Source organism: Salvelinus sp. IW2-2015, linkage group LG4q.1:29 (genome assembly GCF_002910315.2).
Source record: "Salvelinus sp. IW2-2015 linkage group LG4q.1:29, ASM291031v2, whole genome shotgun sequence".
Lineage (NCBI taxonomy): Eukaryota > Metazoa > Chordata > Actinopteri > Salmoniformes > Salmonidae > Salvelinus > Salvelinus sp. IW2-2015.
The window spans coordinates 56,295,927-56,318,308 of NC_036842.1; the positions used below are offsets into that span (position 1 = coordinate 56,295,927).

Genomic DNA, 22,382 nt, shown 5'->3' on the forward strand with positions numbered 1-22,382 from the left:
AGAAAACACTCTGAAGTTTCTAAAACTGTTTGAATTATATCTGTGAGTAAAACAGAACTAATTTGGCAGGCAAACTTCCAAACAGGAAGTAAAAATTCTGAAATGGGTCTCTGTGAAAGGCATCGCCTATTCAATTGCCTTGTATTTATGGATCTGTATGCACTTCATACGCCTTCCACTAGATGTCAACAGGCAGTAGAACGTGGAATGAAGTGTCTAGCCTTATGTGGGAYCGGATKAGAGTCTTTGGAGTGACAGGTCAGCCATATTGGCAGTATTTGGCTACGCACTTGGGTATGTCATATCTTTGTCTGCAATGCGTTAGGTAGACACGAAGAAATGCTCCGTCTGGGACGTTATTGGATATATATGAGAAAAACATCCTAAAGATGGATTCTCAACTGAGTTTGACCAGTTTATTCGACTTTTATTATCACTTTTTGAAATTTTCGTTCATTGCGTCAAATCTTCATGGACACCTGAGCTACACATGCTAGCCAAAGTTGCTAATTTGACAGAAGAAATGGACATTCTAAAACAAAACAACGATTTATTGTGGAACTAGGATTCCTGGCACTGCATTCTGATGAAAGTTCATCAAAGGTAAGGGAATATTTATGATGTTATTTCGTATTTTTGTTGACTCTGTTGACTCCAACATGGCGGAGAATGGCTKAGCGCTGTCTCAGATTATTGCATGCTGTGCTTTTTACTAAAGTTATTTTTTTAAATCTAACACAGCGGTTGCATTAAAAACCAGTGTATCTTTAATTATATGTMCAACATGTATTTTTCAGCAAAGTTTATGATGAGTTTTTCTGTTAGATTACGTGACTCTCTAAAATTTCTCCGGACATTTTGGAGCCACTTCTGACCATGTCGCCAATGTAAAACCACGATTTGTAGCTATAAATATGCACATTTTCGAACAAAACATAAATGTATTGTATAACATGATGTCATAAGACTGTCATCTGATGAAGTTGTTCAAAGGTTAGTGATTCATTTTATCTCTATTTGTGGGTTTTGTGAAAGCTATCTTTGCGGTGAAAAAATGGCGTTGTGTGTTGGGCTATTGTGGTGAGCTAACATAAATATATGTTGTGTTTTCGCTGTAAAACATTTGAAAAAATCGGACATGTTGGCTGGATTCACAAGATGTTTATCTTTCATTTGCTGTATTGGACTTGTGATTTCATGAAATTATATTATATTATATTCCCTGTGGCGCTAGGCTAGGCTATGCTAGTCAGCGATTCTGATGAGAATGATCCCGGATCCGGGATGGGTAGTCCAGAAAGGTTTTAAGGGGGTAAAATTAACTGTTTATTATGTCATAAGTTAAGGGCCCATCTTAAAGAGTACAATGACCCTTTCAAAGAGGAGTGTGAGGCCTCTGGATAAAAAAATTATTGACTTAGACATCCACTCGGACAGCTCCGCCCCCCCCCCCCCCCCCCCCCCACCTGGGACCCCCTAGATTAGCCTACCATTAAATATGGATAGCTGAGAACTCTCTCTAAAAGGTAAAGGTGAAACAGGTGTAAAACAGGGTCTTCAAAGACACCCCACACCCACACACCCAAAGGGGGAGAGACAGAGGTACAGATGTAAAGATATGTAATTAATTGAAGGTATTTATTTGGGAAATGTCCAGTCTTTGCTCTTTTCGTCATTACCATGCTAATGATTTCAAGTTGGATTTATTTGTATCTGTTAAGACACTGAATACATGTTTAGCATATTTACTGCATTTAGTATGTTGTTTTTTCTCTGTGAAGTAAGTTCATTTTAAGTTATGTGACTTGTTTTATGTAGATACAACATTTCAGTGTCAACCAAAAACCTGATCCAATTTCGCATATTCATATATATTCAAATTTGCAGCAAACAATAGAATGTTCACCACAAGTTTCCCAAGATTCTTTGCCAGAAGTTCACGCGCTGCCGCAAATTTACAGCAACAGTTTGCCCAAAAACTAATTTGCATTTGAAAATATGAGTTTGCTGCAAATTTGCAACAAATTGGCCAAAGGTTTGCCAGAAACAAAGGTTTTGGCAAGGGGTTGGTTGGTCTTCCTTTGACCTGGGGAGTGGGGATGATAGCGGTTCATGGTTTTTCTCTTCTCCGGCCATGTTTCTGAGAACTCTGGAGATGGAGATGAACCTCTGTGTTTGTTAGTCCTCCTCTAACTGCTCCACCACATTGCGCAGTTTGTCAACCAACACTGTGGAACACAGAAACTTGATTAGGAAACAATAACTGAGAGGACAAATAGGAATCCATATGGAACAGCTGAAATAAATGTATGTTCCTGCACATTCATCATATGCCATTTAGTTGTGTTGCATTACCGCCCGCTGTCGGCCTGTAGAAGCTGTCGTAGGAGCGACAGTCGTTGATCAGTTCTCCCAACTGTTGAGGGCAGTCTTCAAGAAAAGGTTCAGTATATTTTTCTGTACACACCCTCTGATACACCTCTTTGTGTGAGCAGTCTGATCAGAAGTACAAGAGAACAGACATTGAATGATACATTTCTAAATATGACAGAGCAACTACTGCATGCTTATAGAGAGAGAGAAAACCCAACCATGCTATTTCCAGATATACAGTATCACTGTTATTGCTGATAGTGTTTGTTACACACAGCCTTTAAATTAATGGAGTTGACACACCTTTGAAGGGAATCTTGCAGGTTGCAATCTCCCAAAGGACAATGCCAAAACTGCAACGAACACAACAATTCAAACAGAGTGAACTAGCAGTATACTTAGGGCCTGCATTACACCAACAGAGAACATTTGAACATACAAAATAATTTCTGTGATTTTGACATTCATTCATTTACAAAAGTGGAGAGTGTGTTGTAAGTCTGATTGGAAGCAGACCTGTACATCTCACAAGCTTTGTTGTAGGGATGGTTGACACTCTCAAGCTGCTGAGGGGAGCTGTAGCATAAGGAGCTCCTCTTCCTGTCCTTAGTCCTCTTCAACGACGTCTCTGTTTGGGCCAGCTCAAAACCTGCCAGCTGACCACACACAGCAGACCCCAAAACAATTACATTGCGATAGAGTACTGCAACACTGTAAACACAGAACATCAACTACATATCTTCAAAACAACCTCTGCCTCTATTTAGCAGTGGCCTTACTTTCTGGGTCTATCACTTAGTGGTGCCAACACATATGGCTGTGTAGAGGACTGCATTGAACCTCATACCTTCACTCTGTACCCGGCATCTACCAGGAACTTGCTGCTGTTGATGCATCCATGCACTTTAAACTTCTCCTCCGACTGGTGCAATCTATAGTGATAGAGATATTAGCTAGTCTTGACAGGGTAGCTCAATGTGATTAGGGTACACTTTCTAGTGCTGTGAACTTTAGTGACAGAGGTACAGGGCACAGATCCAGTGTACCTATTGTTTTAGTGAAGAAGAAGCAGCACATACTAATAATGGTGGACAGAAGTTTTAGTAGGTGGATTGTAGACACATGAACAGGTATGTAACGTTCCTCTTTCGAATATGGCCAAATTGTACCTGCCGTGTTACCTGTGACACTTGGCCATGGCATGGCTATTAGAAGTGCGACTTTATTAGCCCTTTCATTTGTGTACAGGACACATGACTTTCTACTTTTGGAGAGGTAGAAGGGTAGAGATTAGAAAGGGAAAGTACCCGACAGAGACATTATTCAAATAAAATATTAGACTATAGATCGATTCTTTATTGTATCGACTTAACACATTTATGGCAAAAATATGATAGAGGTGGTGCTCTTTGTGTCATGTGCAATAGGTGTTGTGACTGGTCTACTTGTGTAGGGCACAGGGTAAAGACATTAATTTCTATGGTGGTATACCTGTAGAGGCCCCGTGCTGCATCCAGACTCATGACAATAAACATACGTGCTACCTGTAGAGGCCTGTGCTGCATCCAGACTCATGACAATAAACTCAACCGTGGCTACCTGTAGAGGCCCGTGCTGCATACCAGACTCATGACAATAAACATCAACCTGTTACCTGTAGAGCCCCGTGCTGCACTCCAGACTCATGACAATAAACACAACCTGCTACCTGTAGAGGCCCGTGCTGCATCCAGACTCATGACAATAACACATCAACCTGTTACCTGTAGAGGCCTGTGCTGCATCCAGACTCATGACAATAAACATCAACCTGCTACCTAGAGGCCCGTGCTGCATCCAGACTCATGACAATAAACATCAACCTGTTACCTGTAGAGGCCCCGTGCTGCATCCAGACTCATGACAATAAACATCAACCTGTTACCTGTAGAGGCCCTGTGCTGCATCAGACTCATGACAATAAAATTCAACCTGTTACCTGTAGAGGCCCTGTGCTGCATCCAGACTCATGACAATAACATCAACCTGCTACCTGTAGGGCCTCTGGCTGCATCCAGACTCATGACAATAAACATTAACCTGTTACCTGTAGAGCGCTGTGCTGCATCCAGACTCATGACAATAAACATCAACCTGCTACCTGTAGAGGCCCTGTTGTGTCCAGACTCATGACAATAAACATCAACCTGCTCCTGTAGGGCCCTGTGCTGCATCAGACTCTGACAATAACATCAACCTGTCCTGTAGAGGCCCTGTGCTGCATCCAGACTCATGAATAAACATCAACCTGTACTGTAGAGGCCCGTGCTGCATCCAGACTCATGACAATAAACATCAACCTGCTACCTGTAGAGGCCCTGTGCTGCATCCAGACTCATGAAAATAAACATCAACCTGCTACCTGTAGAGGCCCTGCTGCTGTCCAGACTCATGACAAAAACATTAATCTGCACCTGTAGAGGCCCTGTGCTGTCCAGCTCATGACAATAACCATCAACCTGCTACCTGTAGAGGCCCGTGCTGCATCCAGACTCATGACAATAAACATCAATCTGCTACCTGTAGGGCCCTGTGCTGGCATCCAGACTCATGACAATAAACACAACCTGTTACCTGTAGAGGCCCTGTGCTGCATCAGACTCATGACAATAAACATCAACCTGCTACCTGTAGAGGCCTGTGCTGCATCCAGACTCATGACAATAAACATAATACCTGCTACTGTAGAGGCCTGTGCTCAGATCCAGACATGACAATAACATCAACCTGCTATCTGTAGAGGCCCCGTGCTGCATCCAGACTCATGACAATAAACATCAAACCTGCTACCTGTAGAGGCCTGTGCTGCATCCAGACTCATGACAATAAACATCAACCCTGCTACCTGTAGAGGCCGTGCTGCATCCAGACTCATGACAATAAACATCAACCTGTTACCTGTAGAGGCCCTGTGCTGCATCAGACTCATGACAATAAACATCAACCTGTTACCTGTAGAGGCCCTGTGCTGCATCCAGACTCATGGACAATAACATCAACCTGCATACTTAGAGCCTCGTGCTCCATCCAGACTCATGACAATAAACATCAACCTGTTACCTGTAGAGGCCCTGTGCTGCATCCAGACTCATGACAATAAACATCAACCTGCTACCTGTAGAGGCCCTGTGCTGCATCCAGACTCATGACAATAAACATAACCTGTTACCTGTAGAGGCCCCGTGCTGCATCCAGACTCATGACAATAAACATCAACCTGTTACCTGTAGAGGCCCTGTGCTGCATCCAGACTCATGACAATAAACATCAACCTGCTACCTGTAGGGCCTGTGTGCATCCAGACTCATGACAATAAACATTAACCTGTTACGTAGAGGCCCGTGCTGCATCCAGACTCATGACAATAACATCAACCTGCTACCTGTAGAGGCCTTGTGCTGTCCAGACTCATGACAATAAACATCAACCTGCTCCTGTAGGGCCCTGTGCTGCATCCAGACTCATGACAATAAACATCAACCTGTTACCTGTAGAGGCCTGTGCTGCATCCAGACTCATGACAATAAACATCAACCGCTACCTTGTAGAGGCCCTGTGCTGCATCCAGACTCATGACAATAAACATCAACCTGCTACCTGTAGAGGCCCTGTGCTGCATCCAGACTCATGACAATAACATAACCTGTTACCTGTAGAGGCCCTGTGCTGCATCCAGACTCATGCAATAAACATCAACCTGCTACCTGTAGAGGCCCTTGCTGCATCCAGACTCATGACAATAAACATAACCTGTTACCTGTAGAGGCCCTGTGCTGCATCCAGACTCATGACAATAAACATCAACCTGCTACCTGTAGAGGCCCGTGCTGTCCAGACTCATGACAATAAACATCAACCTGCTACCTGTAGGGCCCTGTGCTGCATCCAGACTCATGACAATAAACATCAACCTGTTACCTGTAGAGGCCCTGTGCTGCATCCAGACTCATGACAATAAACATCAACCTGCTACCTGTAGAGGCCCGTGCTGCATCCAGACTCATGACAATAAAACATCAACCTGCTACCTGTAGAGGCCCGTGCTGCATCCAGACTCATGACAATAAACATAACCTGTTACCTGTAGAGGCCCTGTGCTGCATCCAGACTCATGACAATAAACATCAACCTGCTACCTGTAGAGGCCCTGTGCTGCATCCAGACTCATGACAATAAACATTAACTGCTACCTGTAGAGCCTGTGCTGCATCCAGACTCTGACAATAAACATTAATAACCTGTATGTAGAGGCCCTGTGCTGCATCCAGACTCTAGACAATAAACTAACCTGCTACCTGTAGAGGCCTGTGCTGCATCAGACTCATGACAATAAACATTAACCTGTACCTGTAGAGGCCTGTGCTGCATCCAGACTCATGACATAAACATCAACCTGTTACCTGTAGAGGCCTGTGCTGCATCCAGACTCATGACAATAAACATCAACTCTTGCTATAGTAGAGCCCTGTGCTGCATCCAGACTCATGACAATAAACATACCTGCTACTGTAGAGGCCGTGCTGTGCATCCAGACTCATGACAATAAACATAACCTGCTACCTGTAGAGGCCTGTGCTGCATCCAGACTCATGACAATAAACATCAACCTGTTACCTGTAGAGGCCCTGTGCTGCATCCAGACTCATGACAATAACATAACCTGTACCTGTAGAGGCCCTGTGCTGCATCCAGCTCATGACACATAAACATCAACCTGCTTACCTGTAGAGCGCCCGTGCTGCATCCAGACTCATGACAATAAACATTAAACCTGCTACCTGTAGAGGCCTGTGCTGCATCCAGACTCATGGACAATAAACATAACCTGTACCTGTAGAGGCCTGTGCTGCATCCAGACTCATGACAATAAACATAACCTGTTACCTGTAGAGGCCCTGTGCTGCATCCAGACTCATGACAATAAACATTCACTGCTACCTGTAGAGGCCCTGTGCTGCATCGCAGACTCATGACAATAAACATCAACCTGCTACCTGTAGAGGCCCTGTGCTGCATCCAGACTCATGACAATAAACATTAACCTGCTACCTGTAGAGGCGCTGTGCTGCATCCAGACTCATGACAATAAACATCAACCTGTACCTGTAGAGGCCTCTGTCTGCATCCAGACTCATGCAATAAAACATAACCTGTTACCTGTAGAGGCCCTGTGCTGCATTCCAGACTCATGACAATAAACATCAACTCTACTGTAGAGGCCTGTGCTGTACTAGACCATGACAATAAACATCAACCTGTTACCTGTAGAGGCCCTGTGCTGCATCCAGACTCATGCGAGCCTTTCTGTCCCAGGGCAGCTTCCTTTGGGAATCCAGCACCTCTCTCAGACTGCCCTTCTCACAAAACTCCATGACAATGAGGTAGTTTGGATTGGGTCCTGCGATACAACCACGGTAGAGAAGAGGATTATTAAATGCAACAAGGGCACATCATCACATTTTGATATCACATTTTGATTTGGTAAATGGCGCTGGAGGGGATGGCTGACGTTTTACAAGCTCCCAACCAACTGTGCTATTTTGTTAGTTTTTTTGCGTTATTTGTAACTTATTTGTGTACTTATTTTGCACATATACTGCCTTCTTGGGAACGGGCCCAAATCCCCGTCATTTATTTGTAGAAAAGAAGGAGAAAAAGGGGGCGGAGGTCGGGTTGCCTTCTGAGAACTCGTAGGCGAGTGAGAAAACTCCCACTGCCATCTGTTCTATTGTTCAACGTGCAATCATTGGAAAATAAAATGGATGACCTACTATCAAGATTATACTAGAAACGGGACATTAAAAACTGTAATAACCTATGTTTCACCGAGTCGTGGCTGAACGACGACATGGATAATATAGAGCTGTTGGGATTTTCCATGCACCGGCAGGTCAGAGAAGCTACGTTTGGTAAGAAGAGGGGTGGGGGTGTGTGTCTATTTGTCAATAACAGCTGGTGTGCGATGTCTAATATTAAAGAAGTCTCGAGGTATTGCTTGCCTGAGGTAGAGTACCTTATGATAAGCTGTAGACAACACTATCTACCAAGAGAGTTCTCATCTATATTATTCGTAGCCGTCTTATTTACCACCACAAACAGATGCTGGCACTAAGACCGCACTCAGACCACCTTTACTCCACACACAGAGATGCATACAAAGCTCTCCCCCGCCCTCCATTTGGCAAATCTGACCAAAATTCTATTCTCCTGATTCCTGCTTACAAGAAAAAACTAAAGCAGGAAGTACCAGTGACTCGCTCAATACGGAAGTGGTCAGATGACGCAGATGCTAYGCTACAGGACTGTTTTGCTAGCACAGACTGGCACAGACAGGAATATGTTCCTGAATTCATCCAATATGTTCCCGGGATTCATCCATGACATTGAGGAGTATACCATCTCAGTCCTTGGCTTCATAAATAAGTGCATTGATGACGTCGTCCCCACAGTGACCGTACGTACATATCCAAACTAGAAGCCATGGATTACAGGCAACATCCGCATCGAGCTAAAGGCTAGAGATGCTGCTTTCAAGGAGCGGAACACTAATCCGGACGCTTATAAGAAATCCTGCTATGCCCTCAGACGAACCATCAAACAAACAAAGCGTCATGGGCCGATCGTGGACTACAGGAAATTGTGGGCTGAACAGGTCCCCATTATCATCGACGGGGCTGTAGTGGAGCGGGTCGAGCGTTTCAAGTTCCTTGGTGTCCACATTACCAACTATCATGGTCCAAACACACCAAGACAGTCTTGAAGAGGGCACGACAACACCTTTTCCCCCTCAGGAGACTTGGCAAAGATTTGGCATGGGTCCCCAGATACTCAAAAAGTTATACAGCTGCACCATCGAGAGTGTCCTGACCGGTTGCATCACCGCCTGCTATGGTAACTGCTCGGCATTTGACCATAAAGCGCTTCAGAGGGTACTGTGTACGGCCCAGTACATCACTGGGGCCAAGCTTCCTGCTATCTAAGACCTATATACTAAGCAGTGTCAGAGGAAAGCCCAAAAAATTGTCAGACTCCAGTCACCCAAGTTATAGACTGTTTTCTCTGATAGCGCACGGCAAGCGGTACCGGAGCACCAAGTCTAGGACCAAAAGGCTCCTTAACAGCTTCTACCCCCAAGCCATAAGGCTGCTGAACAATTAATCAAATGSCCACCGGATTATTTACATTGACACCCACCCCCTCCATTTGTTTTTTACACTGCTGCTACTCGCTGTTTATTATCTATTCATAGTCACTTCACCCCTACCTACATGTACAAATTACCTCGACTAACCTGTACCCCATCGCATTGACTCGGTACCGGTACCCCCTGTATATAGTCATTTTATTGTTATTTTATTGTGTTACWATTTATTTTATTTTTTACTTTAGTTTATTTGGTAAATATTTTCTTAACTTCTTGACGCATGGATCCCTTTAGCGGGATCATTTTCGTAAACAACAGCTGAATTGCAGAGCGCCAAATTATTTTTGGTACCCCCTGTATATAGTCATTTTATTGTTATTTTATTGTGTTACTATTTATTTTATACTTTAGTTTATTTGGTAAATATTTTCTTAACTCTTTCTTGAACTGCACTGCTGGTTAGGGGCCTGTAAGTAAGCATTTCACGGTAAGGTCTACACATGTTGTATTCGGCACAGGTGACAAATAAAGTTTGATTTTTAATTTGATATCATGTCCTGATTACTTTGCTCATTATACAGTAACTGTACTTCGCTATGCACATTCTTGCACATATGCGGTTGCCAATTTTCCCTCTGCCACTGACTGACTGCATATGTAGTTCCACTCCATTGCACATCATGGACTGTACATTTGTTTATACATCCATACCATGCACAATTATTCATTTTTTTTGTTGCTGTTCATAGTGTACAGACGGTATGTGGATTCATGTAAATTCTTCATCTATATTCTGCTTGTTTATTCTGTTTACTGTGGCAGCACCATTTCACAAAATCAAATTCTGGGTGTACATGGTGAATAAATATGATTCTGATTGTATCCAGTCTCCTATTTGTTCAGCAACTACAGTATTTCACATACTGCAAAAAGAAGCTCACTCACCGCTCTCTTCCTGGACACAGATCCCAAACATTCGCAGGATGTTTGGTGACTCAAAGCGTTTCATAGTCTCCACTTCCTTTTTAAAGACGCTTCTCACCTGACTGTGTGGGACACACATAACCCATTAAATAAATAGATGTTCAGCACCGAAGCTGATGTTACAAGAACTCTCTGAGATGTCTTGTATGCTATGCTACATACCTCAGGCTTGTGCTACTTGAGTAGGTGTATCTTTTGATGGCCACTGTGAATTTGTTGTACTCTCCTTTGAATATCTCTGAATTGTAATTTTTAATGAAGGGCTCTTTGGGCAGGTTGTAGATCAGCTCCTCTGGCTTGATCTCTCTTATGTCTTGATCTAAAATTCTCGGCTTCTTTACTGTCAATGGGAAACACAAAACAAAGTCAATGAGATGGCAAGTCATACAGGGACTTAGGAACATAACAAATCAATAACACATAACTAAAGGTCCAACAGGAAAACACACCATCATGCAAAATACAGTGAGACCATGGAGTGCTTTCCTGGTGTAGGATGTAAACTATGCTGTGTTTTGTAGTTTGCATGAGTTTGTATGAGTGAAACTTGAGTGCTTGTAGTATCAAACAAAAATGGGGAAGGGTAAAACCACAAAGGAACAAAAACGCAAACAGACACACAGTCTCCTTTATCATCAGACGCTGGTCAAGGTCAACGAGAAATGAGAAACAATAGTTGCTCAGATTCCAAATTAAGTAGTACTGCTAGTAAACAAATAAAGATGAAACAATCTTAGTTTCATTCATTTGGACATTAATCTATAGAGGCTTACTTACAGGTTTCCAAAATGGCTTTGATGTCTTTTACATCTTCTTGGGTGGAGTCCACTTTCCCTAGCACTTCTTCCACTTTCTCATGTAGCACTGTGGGATAAATATGCACAATGTCACCTGCTTGAAATTGCCCCCAGTCAAGCCACACACACACACACTGCTACATATGGTGTAGTCGGCAGGATCAGTGACTGGCCATAAAACAGCCCAGACCTCCTGGCAGTGACCAAAGTACACATATATAGGGTGGCTACATGATTAAGACCTTGCACTAAAAAGTGCATGGTAGAAGCGTCTTACATTTCTGCAGCTCCAGATGATCGATCTCCCTGTCCGCCTTATCCTCTCTCCATCGCGTCTCCTCATTGAATCTCTGCTGTAGCTGCTCTCTGTGATCCACCTGCAGGGCTAGCGACAGCACCTGAGCTGAATCGTACAGGCGCATGGTCAAACTCTCAAACTCTTCTCCCTGCTTGTAGGCCTTCAAGACGCGGTTCATGTATTTGGCGCTAGCGTATTTCTCAACCATGTCCTGGGCATTTTCCAGGGTGAGTTTGAGCTCATGCAGGCTGTTCTCCACAGGGGCAGGGTCTTCCCCCAGCCCCTTTACCATACTCACCGTATCTGCCAAGGCTTTTACGCGCTGGGCCAAACGCTGACAGCGCTTTTTATTGGCTTTCACTTCAGCACATAAAGAATAGAGCTTCTTCGCTATGCCCAAGATGGGCTTTATGATGTCCATGGCTGGGGAGAGAGGAGAAGAGACAAAGGTTTAGAAATGCATTAGACAAGTTTCCCCCCCAAACATAGGTCTGAGAATGTCTCTAGCTACAGTATACATTTTTGGGGATTTTTTTAGGGGGTAGATCATCTTTAATATTGCAAATAGATTGTGGCTTCTATCAATGTAATTGTCTGCATCATTTCCAATATATATATATACATATATACTTTTTATAAATATATATTTTCCTTGAATATTTTCCCTTAACCCTACCTCCCCGCCCCAAATTGGAGTAAACTAATGGACAACAACACTTAGGCTTCTACATCCAGCTTATACATACTATATACATTTTACGGACACAGTACATTTGACATTAGTTATCTTTTGTTTGTTTTTAGTCCCATCTTTCAGCTACCATCAATCTCTGAACACTATCCAGTTATTTGCCATATATTTCTCAACTGAGCTGTGACGTTTCACAAAATGTGTGAACCTTTCTATTCTCATAGTTTCTACATATTGTAAATTAAAGATAAACATTTTTGCTAAGAGTATTATTATTTATTGATCAATTGACTATGACTTTTCAAAACATCCAGCAGTGCTATTTGCAGAGTTAGCGCCAGGTAAACAAATCTTCAGCCATTTCTGAACCTGCGACCAAAAACAAGCTACATATGGACAGTACCAAAACAAATGATCTAACGATTCTGTCTCTTCGCAGCAAAATCTGCAGAGCTGGGATTGTTGTATCCCCCATACAGTGCATTCAGAAAGTATTCAGACCCTGTGACTTTTTCCACATTTTGTTACGTTACAGCCTTATTCTAAAATGTATTAAATCGTTTTTCCCCCTTATCAATCTATACACAATACCCATAATGACAAAGCAAAAACAGGTTTTTAGAAATGTTTTTACATTTTATTAAAGTTAAAAAACAGAAATATCACATTTACATAAGTATTCAGACCCTTTACTCCGTACCTTTGGCAGCGAGTACAGCCTCAAGTCTTCTTGGGTATGATGCTACAAGCTTGACACACCTGTATTTGGGGAGTTTCTCCCATTCTTCTCTGCAGATCCTCTCAAGCTCTGTCAGGTTGGATGGGGAGCGTCGCTGCACAGCTATTTTCAGGTCTCTCCAGAGATGTTAGATCGGGTTCAAGTCCGGGCTCTGGCTGAGCCACTCAAGGACATTCAGAGACTTGTTGAGAGCCACTCCTGTGTTGTCTTGGCTGTATGCTTAAGGTAGTTGTCCTGTTGGAAGGTGAACCTTCACCCCAGTCTGAGGTTCTGAGCGCTCTGGAGAAGGTTTTCTTCAAGGATCTCTCTGTACTTTGCTCCGTTCATCTTTCCCTCGATCCTGACTAATCTCCCAGTACCTGCCGCTGAAAAATATCCCCACCTCCCTGACTAAGGCCCTTCTCCCCCGATTGCTCAGTTTGGCCGGGCGGCCAGCTCTAGGGAGAGTCTTGGTGGTTCCAAACTTTTTCCATCTAACTCTAGGAAGAGTCTTGGTGGTTCCAAACTGTTTCCATTTAAGAATGGAGGCCACTGTGTTCTTGTGGACCTTCAATGCTGCAGAAATGTTTTGATACCCTTCCCCAGGTCTGTGAATCGACACAGATCTCCCGAGTGGTGTAGCGGTCTAAGGCACTGCATCTCAGTGCTAGAGGCATCACAACAGACCCTGGTTCGATTCCAAGCTGTATCACAACCGGCCGTGATTGGGAGTCCCATAGGTCGGGGCACAATTGGCCCAGCGTCGTCCGGGGTTAGGGTTTTGTCGGGGGTAGGCCATCATTGTAAATCAGAATTAGTTCTTAACTGACTTGCCTAGTTAAATAAAGGTTAAAATATATCTGAGTTCCATGGACAATTCCTTCGACCTCATGGCTTGGTTATTGCTCCGACATGCACTGTCAATTGTGGGACCTTATATAGGCAGGTGTGTGTCTTTCCAAATCATGTTCAATCAAAAGTTTCTAAACCATACCAAACCATATTTCCTATAGTGTCACCATAATATTTCAATTGAAGAAGTGTTTTGTTCATAATCATTAGGATATTTTAGCGATCCACAGTACGTCCTAAATTCCCACCAGGCTTCAGATGTGAGCTAAACTGTGCAATTGCACTTTTAAGATGCATTTTAAAGTTATAAATTAGAAGGTTAACTTATCATTTCCAAACATTTAGGTCAGTTGTATGCATCTGATTTTCAATCTATTAACATCAAGAATTGCATTAAATAGGCTTACTGATGCATTTGGCAATTTTCAATTCATACACACAAAACATAAACAAAAGCATTTACTGTGAAACTTGATAGGTTACATGTTTTTTTACTTATTTTTTATTTAACCTTTATTTAACATGTAGGCTATTCATATTTTTTTAATGTAGGCTATTCATATATAGCTTATGCGCATCACTTAGTTCAATGTATCGAATCAGTTATTGTTTTCTTGCCCAAACCGCGAGCATCACCTGTCAAACTCAGACAATTCTCTCAAAACAGAGGGATGTCGATTCGCACGGGTCTATTATCAGAATACATTGGAGTTCGCCAATACAACAGTAGGTTATTCTGGCTGGAATTGTTACTCTCCTGACATGTACAAATTACTGACATGGCAGTTTCAGACCGGACTAAAATTACAGATGTGATGTTTTGTGCTCCTGCACATAATTACATTATCCGACCTCCCACAGTTAAACAAATCCTGTCCAAATAGGGCACAATAGGCAGGACCGATCATAGGCGAGACGAAAAAATTACGCCCACCACAAAAATAGTATAGTACTAGTAAGCAAAATGACATTGAAAATACTTCTAAAATATGTATTTTCCAGACGATGAAGTTAGGTTAATTTTAGGTTCTGAATGAAAGGTGAAAATGTATTTTATGTATGGTTAAAATACATTGGCATCGTTTTCCGGACGTTGAAAAATGCGTATTTTACGGATGTTGAAATCAGGTTCATTTTCCGTTCTGAATGAAAGTTGAAAATACTTATTTTTCTGATGTTGAAAATAGGTATTTTACAGACGTTGACACTTTTGGGGAATGTTGGGGGAGATACTTTAAGGGGTCCTAAATATCAAAATCAAATAGTTAAGTGATCCTTGGTATGACCATCGTAAAACAATTCCAGATGTTAGCTTTAAACACAACCTCTGTTAATGATAGTAAAGACACAACATTTATGACGCCCTGTGCGAGGAATCTAAAATAGGATGAGGCATTTATTTTGAATTAAGTATACAGTTTAAGTCGGACGTTTACATTAACTTAGGTTGGAGTAATTAAAACTCGTTTTTCAACCACTCCACAAATTTCTTGTTAACAAACCATAGTTTTGGCAAGTCAGTTAGGACATCTACTTTGTACATGACACAAGTAATTTTTCAAACAATTGTTAACAGACAGATTATTTCACTTATAATTCACTGTATCACAATTCCAGTGGGTCAGAAGTTTACATACACTAAGTTGACTGTGCATTTAAACAGCTTGGAAATTCCAGAAAATTATGTCATGGCTTTAGAAGCATCTGTTAGGCTAATTTACATCATTTTAGTCAATTGGAGGTGTACCTGTGGATGTATTTCAAGGCCTACCTTCAAACTCAGTGCCTCTTTGCTTGACATCAAGGGAAAATCAACAGGAATCAGCCAAGACCTCAGAAATAAAATTGTAGACCTCCACAAGTCTAGTTCATCCTTGGGAGCAATTTCCAAATGCCTGAAGGTACCACGTTCATCTGTACAAACAGTAGTACGCAAGTGTAAACACCATGGGACCACGCAGCTGCCATTCCCCTCAGGAAGGAGACGCGTTCTGTCTCCTAGAGATGAACGTACTTTGGGGCGAGAAGTGCAAATCAATCCCAGAACAACAGCAAAGTTACAAAAGTATCTATGTCCACAGTAAAACGAGTCCTATATTGATGTAACGGATGTGAAATGGCTAGCTAGTTAGCGGGTACGCGCTAGTAGCATTTCAATCAGTTACGTCACTTGCTCTGAAACCAATATGTAGGTGTTGCCCCTTGCTCTGCAAGGGCCGCGGCTTTTGTGGGAGCGATGGTAACGACGCTGTGGGTGACAGTTGTCGATGTGTGCAAGAGGGTCCCTGGTTCGCGCCCGTGTCGGGCGAGGGGACGGTTTAAAAGTTATACTGTAACATTGATGCTGTTGACCGGATCACTGGTTGCTGGGGAAAAGGAGGAAGTTGAAAGGGGTGTGAGTGTAACGGATGTGAAATGGCTAGCTAGTTAGCGGGTACGCGCTAGTAGCATTTCAATCAGTTACGTCACTTGCTCTGAAACAATATGTAGTGTTGCCCTTGCTCTGCAAGGGCCGCGGCTTTTGTGGAGCGATGGGTAATCGACGCTATGTCGTGGGGTGCCAGTTGTTTGATGTTGTGCAGAGGGTCCCTTTGTTCGGCGCCGTGTTGGGGGCGTAGGGGACGGTCTAAAGTTATACTGTTACATTGATGCTGTTGTGACCCGGATACTGGGTTGCTAGCGGAAAAGTAGTAGGTTGAAAGGGGGGTGAGTGTAACGGAATGTGGAATTGGCTAGGGCTAGGTGGTAGTCGGGTACAGCGCTACAGTAGTCGTTTCAAGTGCAAGTTACGTCACTTGGTCTGTGCTAGAGGGACTTAAGAGGGTTTCCCTTGCTGCTAGCATGGGCCAGTGAGTATACTACTCATTGTGGAGCGAATGGTAGGGAGTATGACGATGCTGTTGTGGGCCGCGGTACGTTTGTGTGATTGTGTGCAGAAAAGGGCCTGGTGCGGCCCAGGTTTGCGGCGGGGCGAGGGACGGTTTAAAAGTTTAACTGTTACATTGACATAACCTGAAAGGCCGCTCAGCAAGGAAGAAGCCACTGCTCCAAAACCGCCATAAAAAGCCAGACTACGGTTTTGCAACTGCACATGGGGACAAAGATCGTATTTTGGAGAAATGTCCTCTGTCTGATGAAACAAAATTAGAACTGTTTGGCCATAGGTGACCATCATTTATTTTTGAGGGAAAAGGGCGGAGGGTCGCACTAAGGCCAAAGAAACACCATCCCAACCGTGAAGCACGGGGGTGGCAGCATCATGTTGTGGAGGTGCTTTGCTGCAAGAGGGACTGGTGCACTTCACAAAATAGATGGCATCATGAGGGAGGAAAATTATGTGGATATATTGAAGCAACATCTCAAGACATCAGTCAGGAAGTTAAATCTGAAATAAATTATTCTCTCTACTATTATTCTGACATTTCACATTCTTAAAATAAAGTGGTGATCCTAACTGACCTAAGACAGGAAATTGTTACTAGAATTAAATGACAGGAATTGTGAAAAACTGAGTTTAAATGTATTTGGCTAAGGTGTATGTAAACTTCTGACTGTATATATACTGTATATATATACAACTGTAAACATATATATAGCTACTGCTCCACTAAAGAAATCTCGGTTGTCCAACAGTCTATGACTAAACAGTCGCCCAATCGACTAAATGGGGTCAGCCCTAAAATCTACAGCGTTACATGGACTTGCTCCTATCTATCTCTCCGATTTGGTCCTGCTGTACATACCTACACATACACTGCGGTCACAAGACCCAGGCCTCCGTCCATAGAATTTCGAAGCAAACAGCGGGAGGCAGGGCTTTCTCCTATAGAGCTCCATTTTAATGGAATGGTCTGCATATCCATGTGAAAGATGCAGACTCTGTCTCGATTTTTAAGTCTTTACTGAAGACTCATATTTTCAGTAGGTCCTATAATTGAGTGTAGTCTGGCCCAGCGGTGCGAAGGTGAACGGCAAGGCACTGGAATGACGAACCGCCCTTGCTGTCTCTGCCTGGCTGGCTCCCCTCTCTCCACTGGGATTCTCTGCCTCTGACTATTACGGGGGCTGAGGCACACTGGCTTACTTGTGCTCTTCCATGCGGTCCCTAGGAGGGGTGTGTCGTGTTGTGCTAGACTTTTTTTGCGCTATACTCAACTTGAGTTGGTTGAGTCACTGATGTGATCTTCCTGTTCTGTCTTGCACCCCCCCAGGCTCATGCGGTGGAGGAGATCTTCGTGGGCTATACTCAGTCTTGTCACAGGGTAGAAAGTTGGTGGTCTGTTGATATCTCTCTAGTGGTGTGGGGGCTGTGCTTTGGCACAGTGGGTGGGGTTATATCCTGTCTGGTTGGCCATGTCCGTGGTATCGTCAGATCGTGCCACAGTGTCCCCCGACCCCTCCTGTCTCAGCCTCCAGTATTTATGCTGCTCTAGTCTATGTACCAGGGGGTTAGGGTTTTATCTGGTATAATTCTCCTGTCTTATCTGGTGTCCTGTGTGAATTTAACTATGCTCCCTCTAATTCCCTCTCCCTCCCCTCCTGGAGGACCTGAGCCCTAGGACCATACCTCAGGACGACCTGGCCTGATCACTCCTGACCGTCCCCAGTTCACCGGTCGTGCTGCTGACCTGTTGCACCCTCTACAACCGCTGGGATTATTAATCTGGCCTTAATGGCCATGTACTCTTATAATCTACACCCGGCACAGCCAGAAGAGGACTGGCTACCCCTCAGAGCCTGGTTCCTCTCTAGGTTTCTTCCTAGGGAGTTTTTCCTAGCCACCGTGCTTCTACATCTGCATTGCTTGCTGTTTGGGGTTTTAGGCTGGGTTTCTGTATAAGAACATTGTGGCATCTGCTGATGTAAAAAGGGATTTATAAATACATTTGATTGAGTTATGCCACATTAAAGAACCTTTATAAAGGATGACATATGGTTATAGATGATTTTTAACACATTTATGTAGCGTTTACGAAGGCTTTATAAGCTGTACGTCATTTAATGCGGGACCCTATATAAGATACTGTAAATCTTCACATTTAAATGTATGCTGATATAGACCCACTCATATCAATGGTAATTGCATACCACTTGCAGAAACAAGTTTGATGACCTTCATACTCTATGGTACGATACCTTTTTTAGAGATGTATTTTATCCGCTACATCCACCTTCACATGGGTGAGATTGAGAATCTGTGTCAACTTGGTGACTGCTGTAGTAAACTGTTAACTAATGTAGTAATGGTGAAAGGTAAGTCCATACAGAATGCCGTCATTGTAAATAATACTTTGTTCAACTGACTCGCCTAGAATTTGTTCAACTGACTTGCCTAGTTAAATAAATGTTAAATAAAATCAAATATAAAGGTCCTTGGGAGGTCAGTCTCAGTAATACATTGGTGTTGAGTATCTCATACTGTAACACCATTACSAGATGTGCAGAGTTACTCAACCAGTACAGTACACCTGAAATACTCTATTATCTCGTATACACATGAACACTTTACTTGTGCAAATACTTACGAGACCTTCAAATTGGTGGGTGGGGGGGGGCTAGATACAAAGTGCTTTAATTTCTAAACGGTAAAACAGATATGAAACATTTGATCTCTAATCCAAAATGCTGAAGTATAGAGCCAAATTAAAAGTTTTAGCTTAAAAGTTTTAGCTTCACTGTCCAGATAAATACGGAGGGGGGCGTGTATACAAATATTTTWAATAATTCACAGAATTTTGGTAAGAATGTGCCCAAAAAGTTGTCAGAATCACTGATTTCTGAAGATGACATGATCAATAATTGCTATATTTMATCTTCAAACATGTAAAATGGATATGTAGATGTTAGTATTTGTGGATATAAGATGATTAAAATTATATACAGTACAAAGTTATCTTATAACCTATACAACTTTATCCCATTATCCTATTCAAATTTCATAAAACAGGATTAAAAACTTGCAGCATTCCATAGGAATACCAATACATTTGAACCTAATATCTTGATGATGAGAGCAGCAAACCATGACACATAGCTATTCTAAATTAAGATGTATTCTTACTATGGGGCCATAGCAGATTGGTCTGTTACTAGAATGCCAAAAATATAGATKAATATAAGAGGTCTCAACAGGTGTCACACCCTGATCTGTTTCACCTGTGTTTGTCTCCACCCACCTCCAGGTGTCGCCCATCTTCCCCATTATCCCCTGTGTATTTATACCTGTGTTCTCTGTTTGTCTGTTACCAGTTCGTTTTGTTTTGTGAAACTTACCAGCGTTTGTTCCGCTGCTCCTGTCTGTTCTTGCTCCTGTTTTCTAGTCCTTCCCGGTTTTGACCGTTTTGCCTGCCCTGACCCTGAGACTGCCTGCCATTCTGGACCTTTTACACCCTCTCTGGATTACTGACCTCTGCCTGTCTTTGACCTGTCGTTTGCCTGCCCCTGTACTAGAAATAAACTTGTTTCTTTGACACTGTCTGCATCTGGGTCATACCTAAAACCTGATAACAGGTCCAACATTGGATTTGAGAACATTGTAATGGAATGTACGGGGCAGGTTTATAGTCCTCAAAATTAAAACAGTTAATAGGATAACATTTTATATCATTTTAATCAGCGCACATTCATTACTATTTACATGTATAAATACATTTTAAATGATTGAAGATTAAATATAGCAAAAAAGGATCAAAGCATACTCAGAAAACACAGATTTTGACAGCTTTGATTCTGACAGGACACATTCTTACCACATTTCTGTGAATGATTTAACATCTTTATATCTGGTACACTGGACTCATTTGGTTGTGTATTCTACATCACTATGTACATTTTAAGATATTACTGGGCATACTACAATAATATTTCATGCTGGTATGGTCAGATGAGAACAGAGTTGTTCGGCAGCCATATTGGAAAAAGGCTTCTGTGGGGTTAATGCGTGGATCCTGCTTTGGTCCTATATCTAAAMATATCTCTAAAACCYTGTTCTAGCTGTGTGTGTGAAAAGTTATGATTAACGGGTGAGTAATAACTTGTTGTATACTGACATCGTTTGTCATAGGGTAAAATCCCTATGGGGAAAAATGTATGGGATAGAGGGATGAGTGGTAACACAGAGAAAGCAACTGTGGAAGAGGAACATTTAATTTGGTATCTTAAATGGCCTGAAGAAGGGACCGATCATCCTTTTCCTCTTAATTTCTGTAAGATTGCTCTGTTCTCTGCTATGCTCTCAATCGTGTGTCCTTGGCATGATTTGTCTGTTGCCTATGGGACTGCTAACTAGGGATAAGCAGAAGTTCCTGACTCATACGAATGGCATGTGAAACACCCCACCCATACTGGGTCTGTATAAAATGTATGTGAGAACTAAGAGCGAGTTGAATTGGTTTTCCCGTGCATATTGAGACTGGAATGTCTTACAAGTGTTTTTTCCACCACACTACCATATTGCTGCAATGCTATAACGCATTTCCCAAAATCACTATGAGACATCGTCACCCCAACTGAGCCCGATGGCCCAAATTTGGAGGCCTTGCTCATGGATATATGAGGAATGATTTGAACAAAATGCATTGCTCTCAACAGCAGGAAGCAGGCTTTAGGATACCCATACATGTTCGCCATTAAGTATACAGTTAATTTGAACTTTTAAGTACAGTTAGTATAACAGTTCAGCTACAGAAAAGATCACATGCAACACAAGCAGTTACTGTTCTCTGTTCAACCTAAAATCTATTGTAAGTTTGAAATTAAACATACCTTGAGAGACTGTTGTTGTTGGTGCAGAGACTTCAATGAYCTTTGAAACTAAAAGGAGACCACACCCTTTATGTTCACTGACACTGGTTTGTCTTGAGCTCCTCCTACAACACCACTACAACTTACAATAGGCTACAGCTGTGCACTTCCTCGGTTTATTTCAGTTCAGGTCTGCTTATCTAATTTCTTTCTTAATTAACAATAGTGATTGCCTGCTAAAATATGGTATAGCATGCCATGTACCTACTTGCTTAAACAAGGGACCCCAAATGACCAAATGTGTAAATAAATATATTTTGTCCAATCAATCAAAAGTTATGAAATATGTCAAAAATGGCACTGAGCGTGCATTGGGAAGGTGACAGTGGTGTAAAGTACTTACAGTGGCTTGCGAAAGTATTCACCCCCCTTGGCATTTTTCCTATTTTGTTGCATTGCAAYCTAGAATTAAAATGAATTTTTGGGAAGTTTGTATCATTTGATTTACACAATATGCCTACCACTTTGAAGATGCAAAATATTTTTTMTTGTGAAACAAACAAGAAATAAGACAAAAAAAGAATAATAAGATGCTCTCAGTGGTGCAGCTGTATAACTTTGAGGATTTGAGGAACCATGCCAAATCTTTTGAACCTTCTGATTGGGAAGCGGCGCTGTAGTCCACAATCAGGTCACTGACCACCTCCCTCTACATTGTCTCATCGTCATGGGTGATCAGGCCT

The 22,382-nt window shown here is 42.4% G+C and overlaps 1 protein-coding gene across 2 annotated transcripts; it reads right to left on the reverse strand.

Annotated features, from left to right (window-relative positions):
- Positions 1 to 1,619: 1,619 nt before the first annotated feature.
- LOC111962205 (mixed lineage kinase domain-like protein) lies at positions 1,620 to 21,712 on the reverse strand. 2 transcript variants are annotated; one of them, XM_023985106.1, is made up of 11 exons: positions 21,661 to 21,712; positions 11,615 to 12,058; positions 11,318 to 11,404; positions 10,703 to 10,880; positions 10,502 to 10,602; positions 7,675 to 7,810; positions 3,221 to 3,305; positions 2,890 to 3,029; positions 2,677 to 2,726; positions 2,356 to 2,496; positions 1,620 to 2,228 (listed from the first exon to the last, which is right to left on the reverse strand). In XM_023985106.1, the coding sequence occupies exons 2-11, from the start codon at positions 12,054 to 12,056 to the stop codon at positions 2,179 to 2,181; spliced, it is 1,410 nt and encodes a 469-aa protein (XP_023840874.1). In that variant the 5' UTR covers positions 12,057 to 12,058; positions 21,661 to 21,712; the 3' UTR covers positions 1,620 to 2,178. The 2 variants fall into 2 exon arrangements, with proteins under 2 accessions (XP_023840874.1, XP_023840875.1); XM_023985107.2 differs by lacking the exon at positions 21,661 to 21,712 and adding an exon at positions 15,668 to 15,958.
- Between the last annotated feature and the right edge of the window lie 670 nt (positions 21,713 to 22,382).

Bases quoted from the DNA above. Each gene is read 5' to 3' on its own strand.
- LOC111962205 (XM_023985106.1), bottom strand. From the start codon at position 12,056: ATGGACATCATAAAGCCCATCTTGGGCATAGCGAAGAAGCTCTATTCT. The intron at 2,727-2,889 runs GTCTGCTTCCAA...TGTTCGTTGCAG, and splicing joins AAAGCTTGTGAGATGTACAG to TTTTGGCATTGTCCTTTGGG. The intron at 2,497-2,676 runs GTGTGTCAACTC...ACTTCTGATCAG, and splicing joins CTGCAAGATTCCCTTCAAAG to ACTGCTCACACAAAGAGGTG.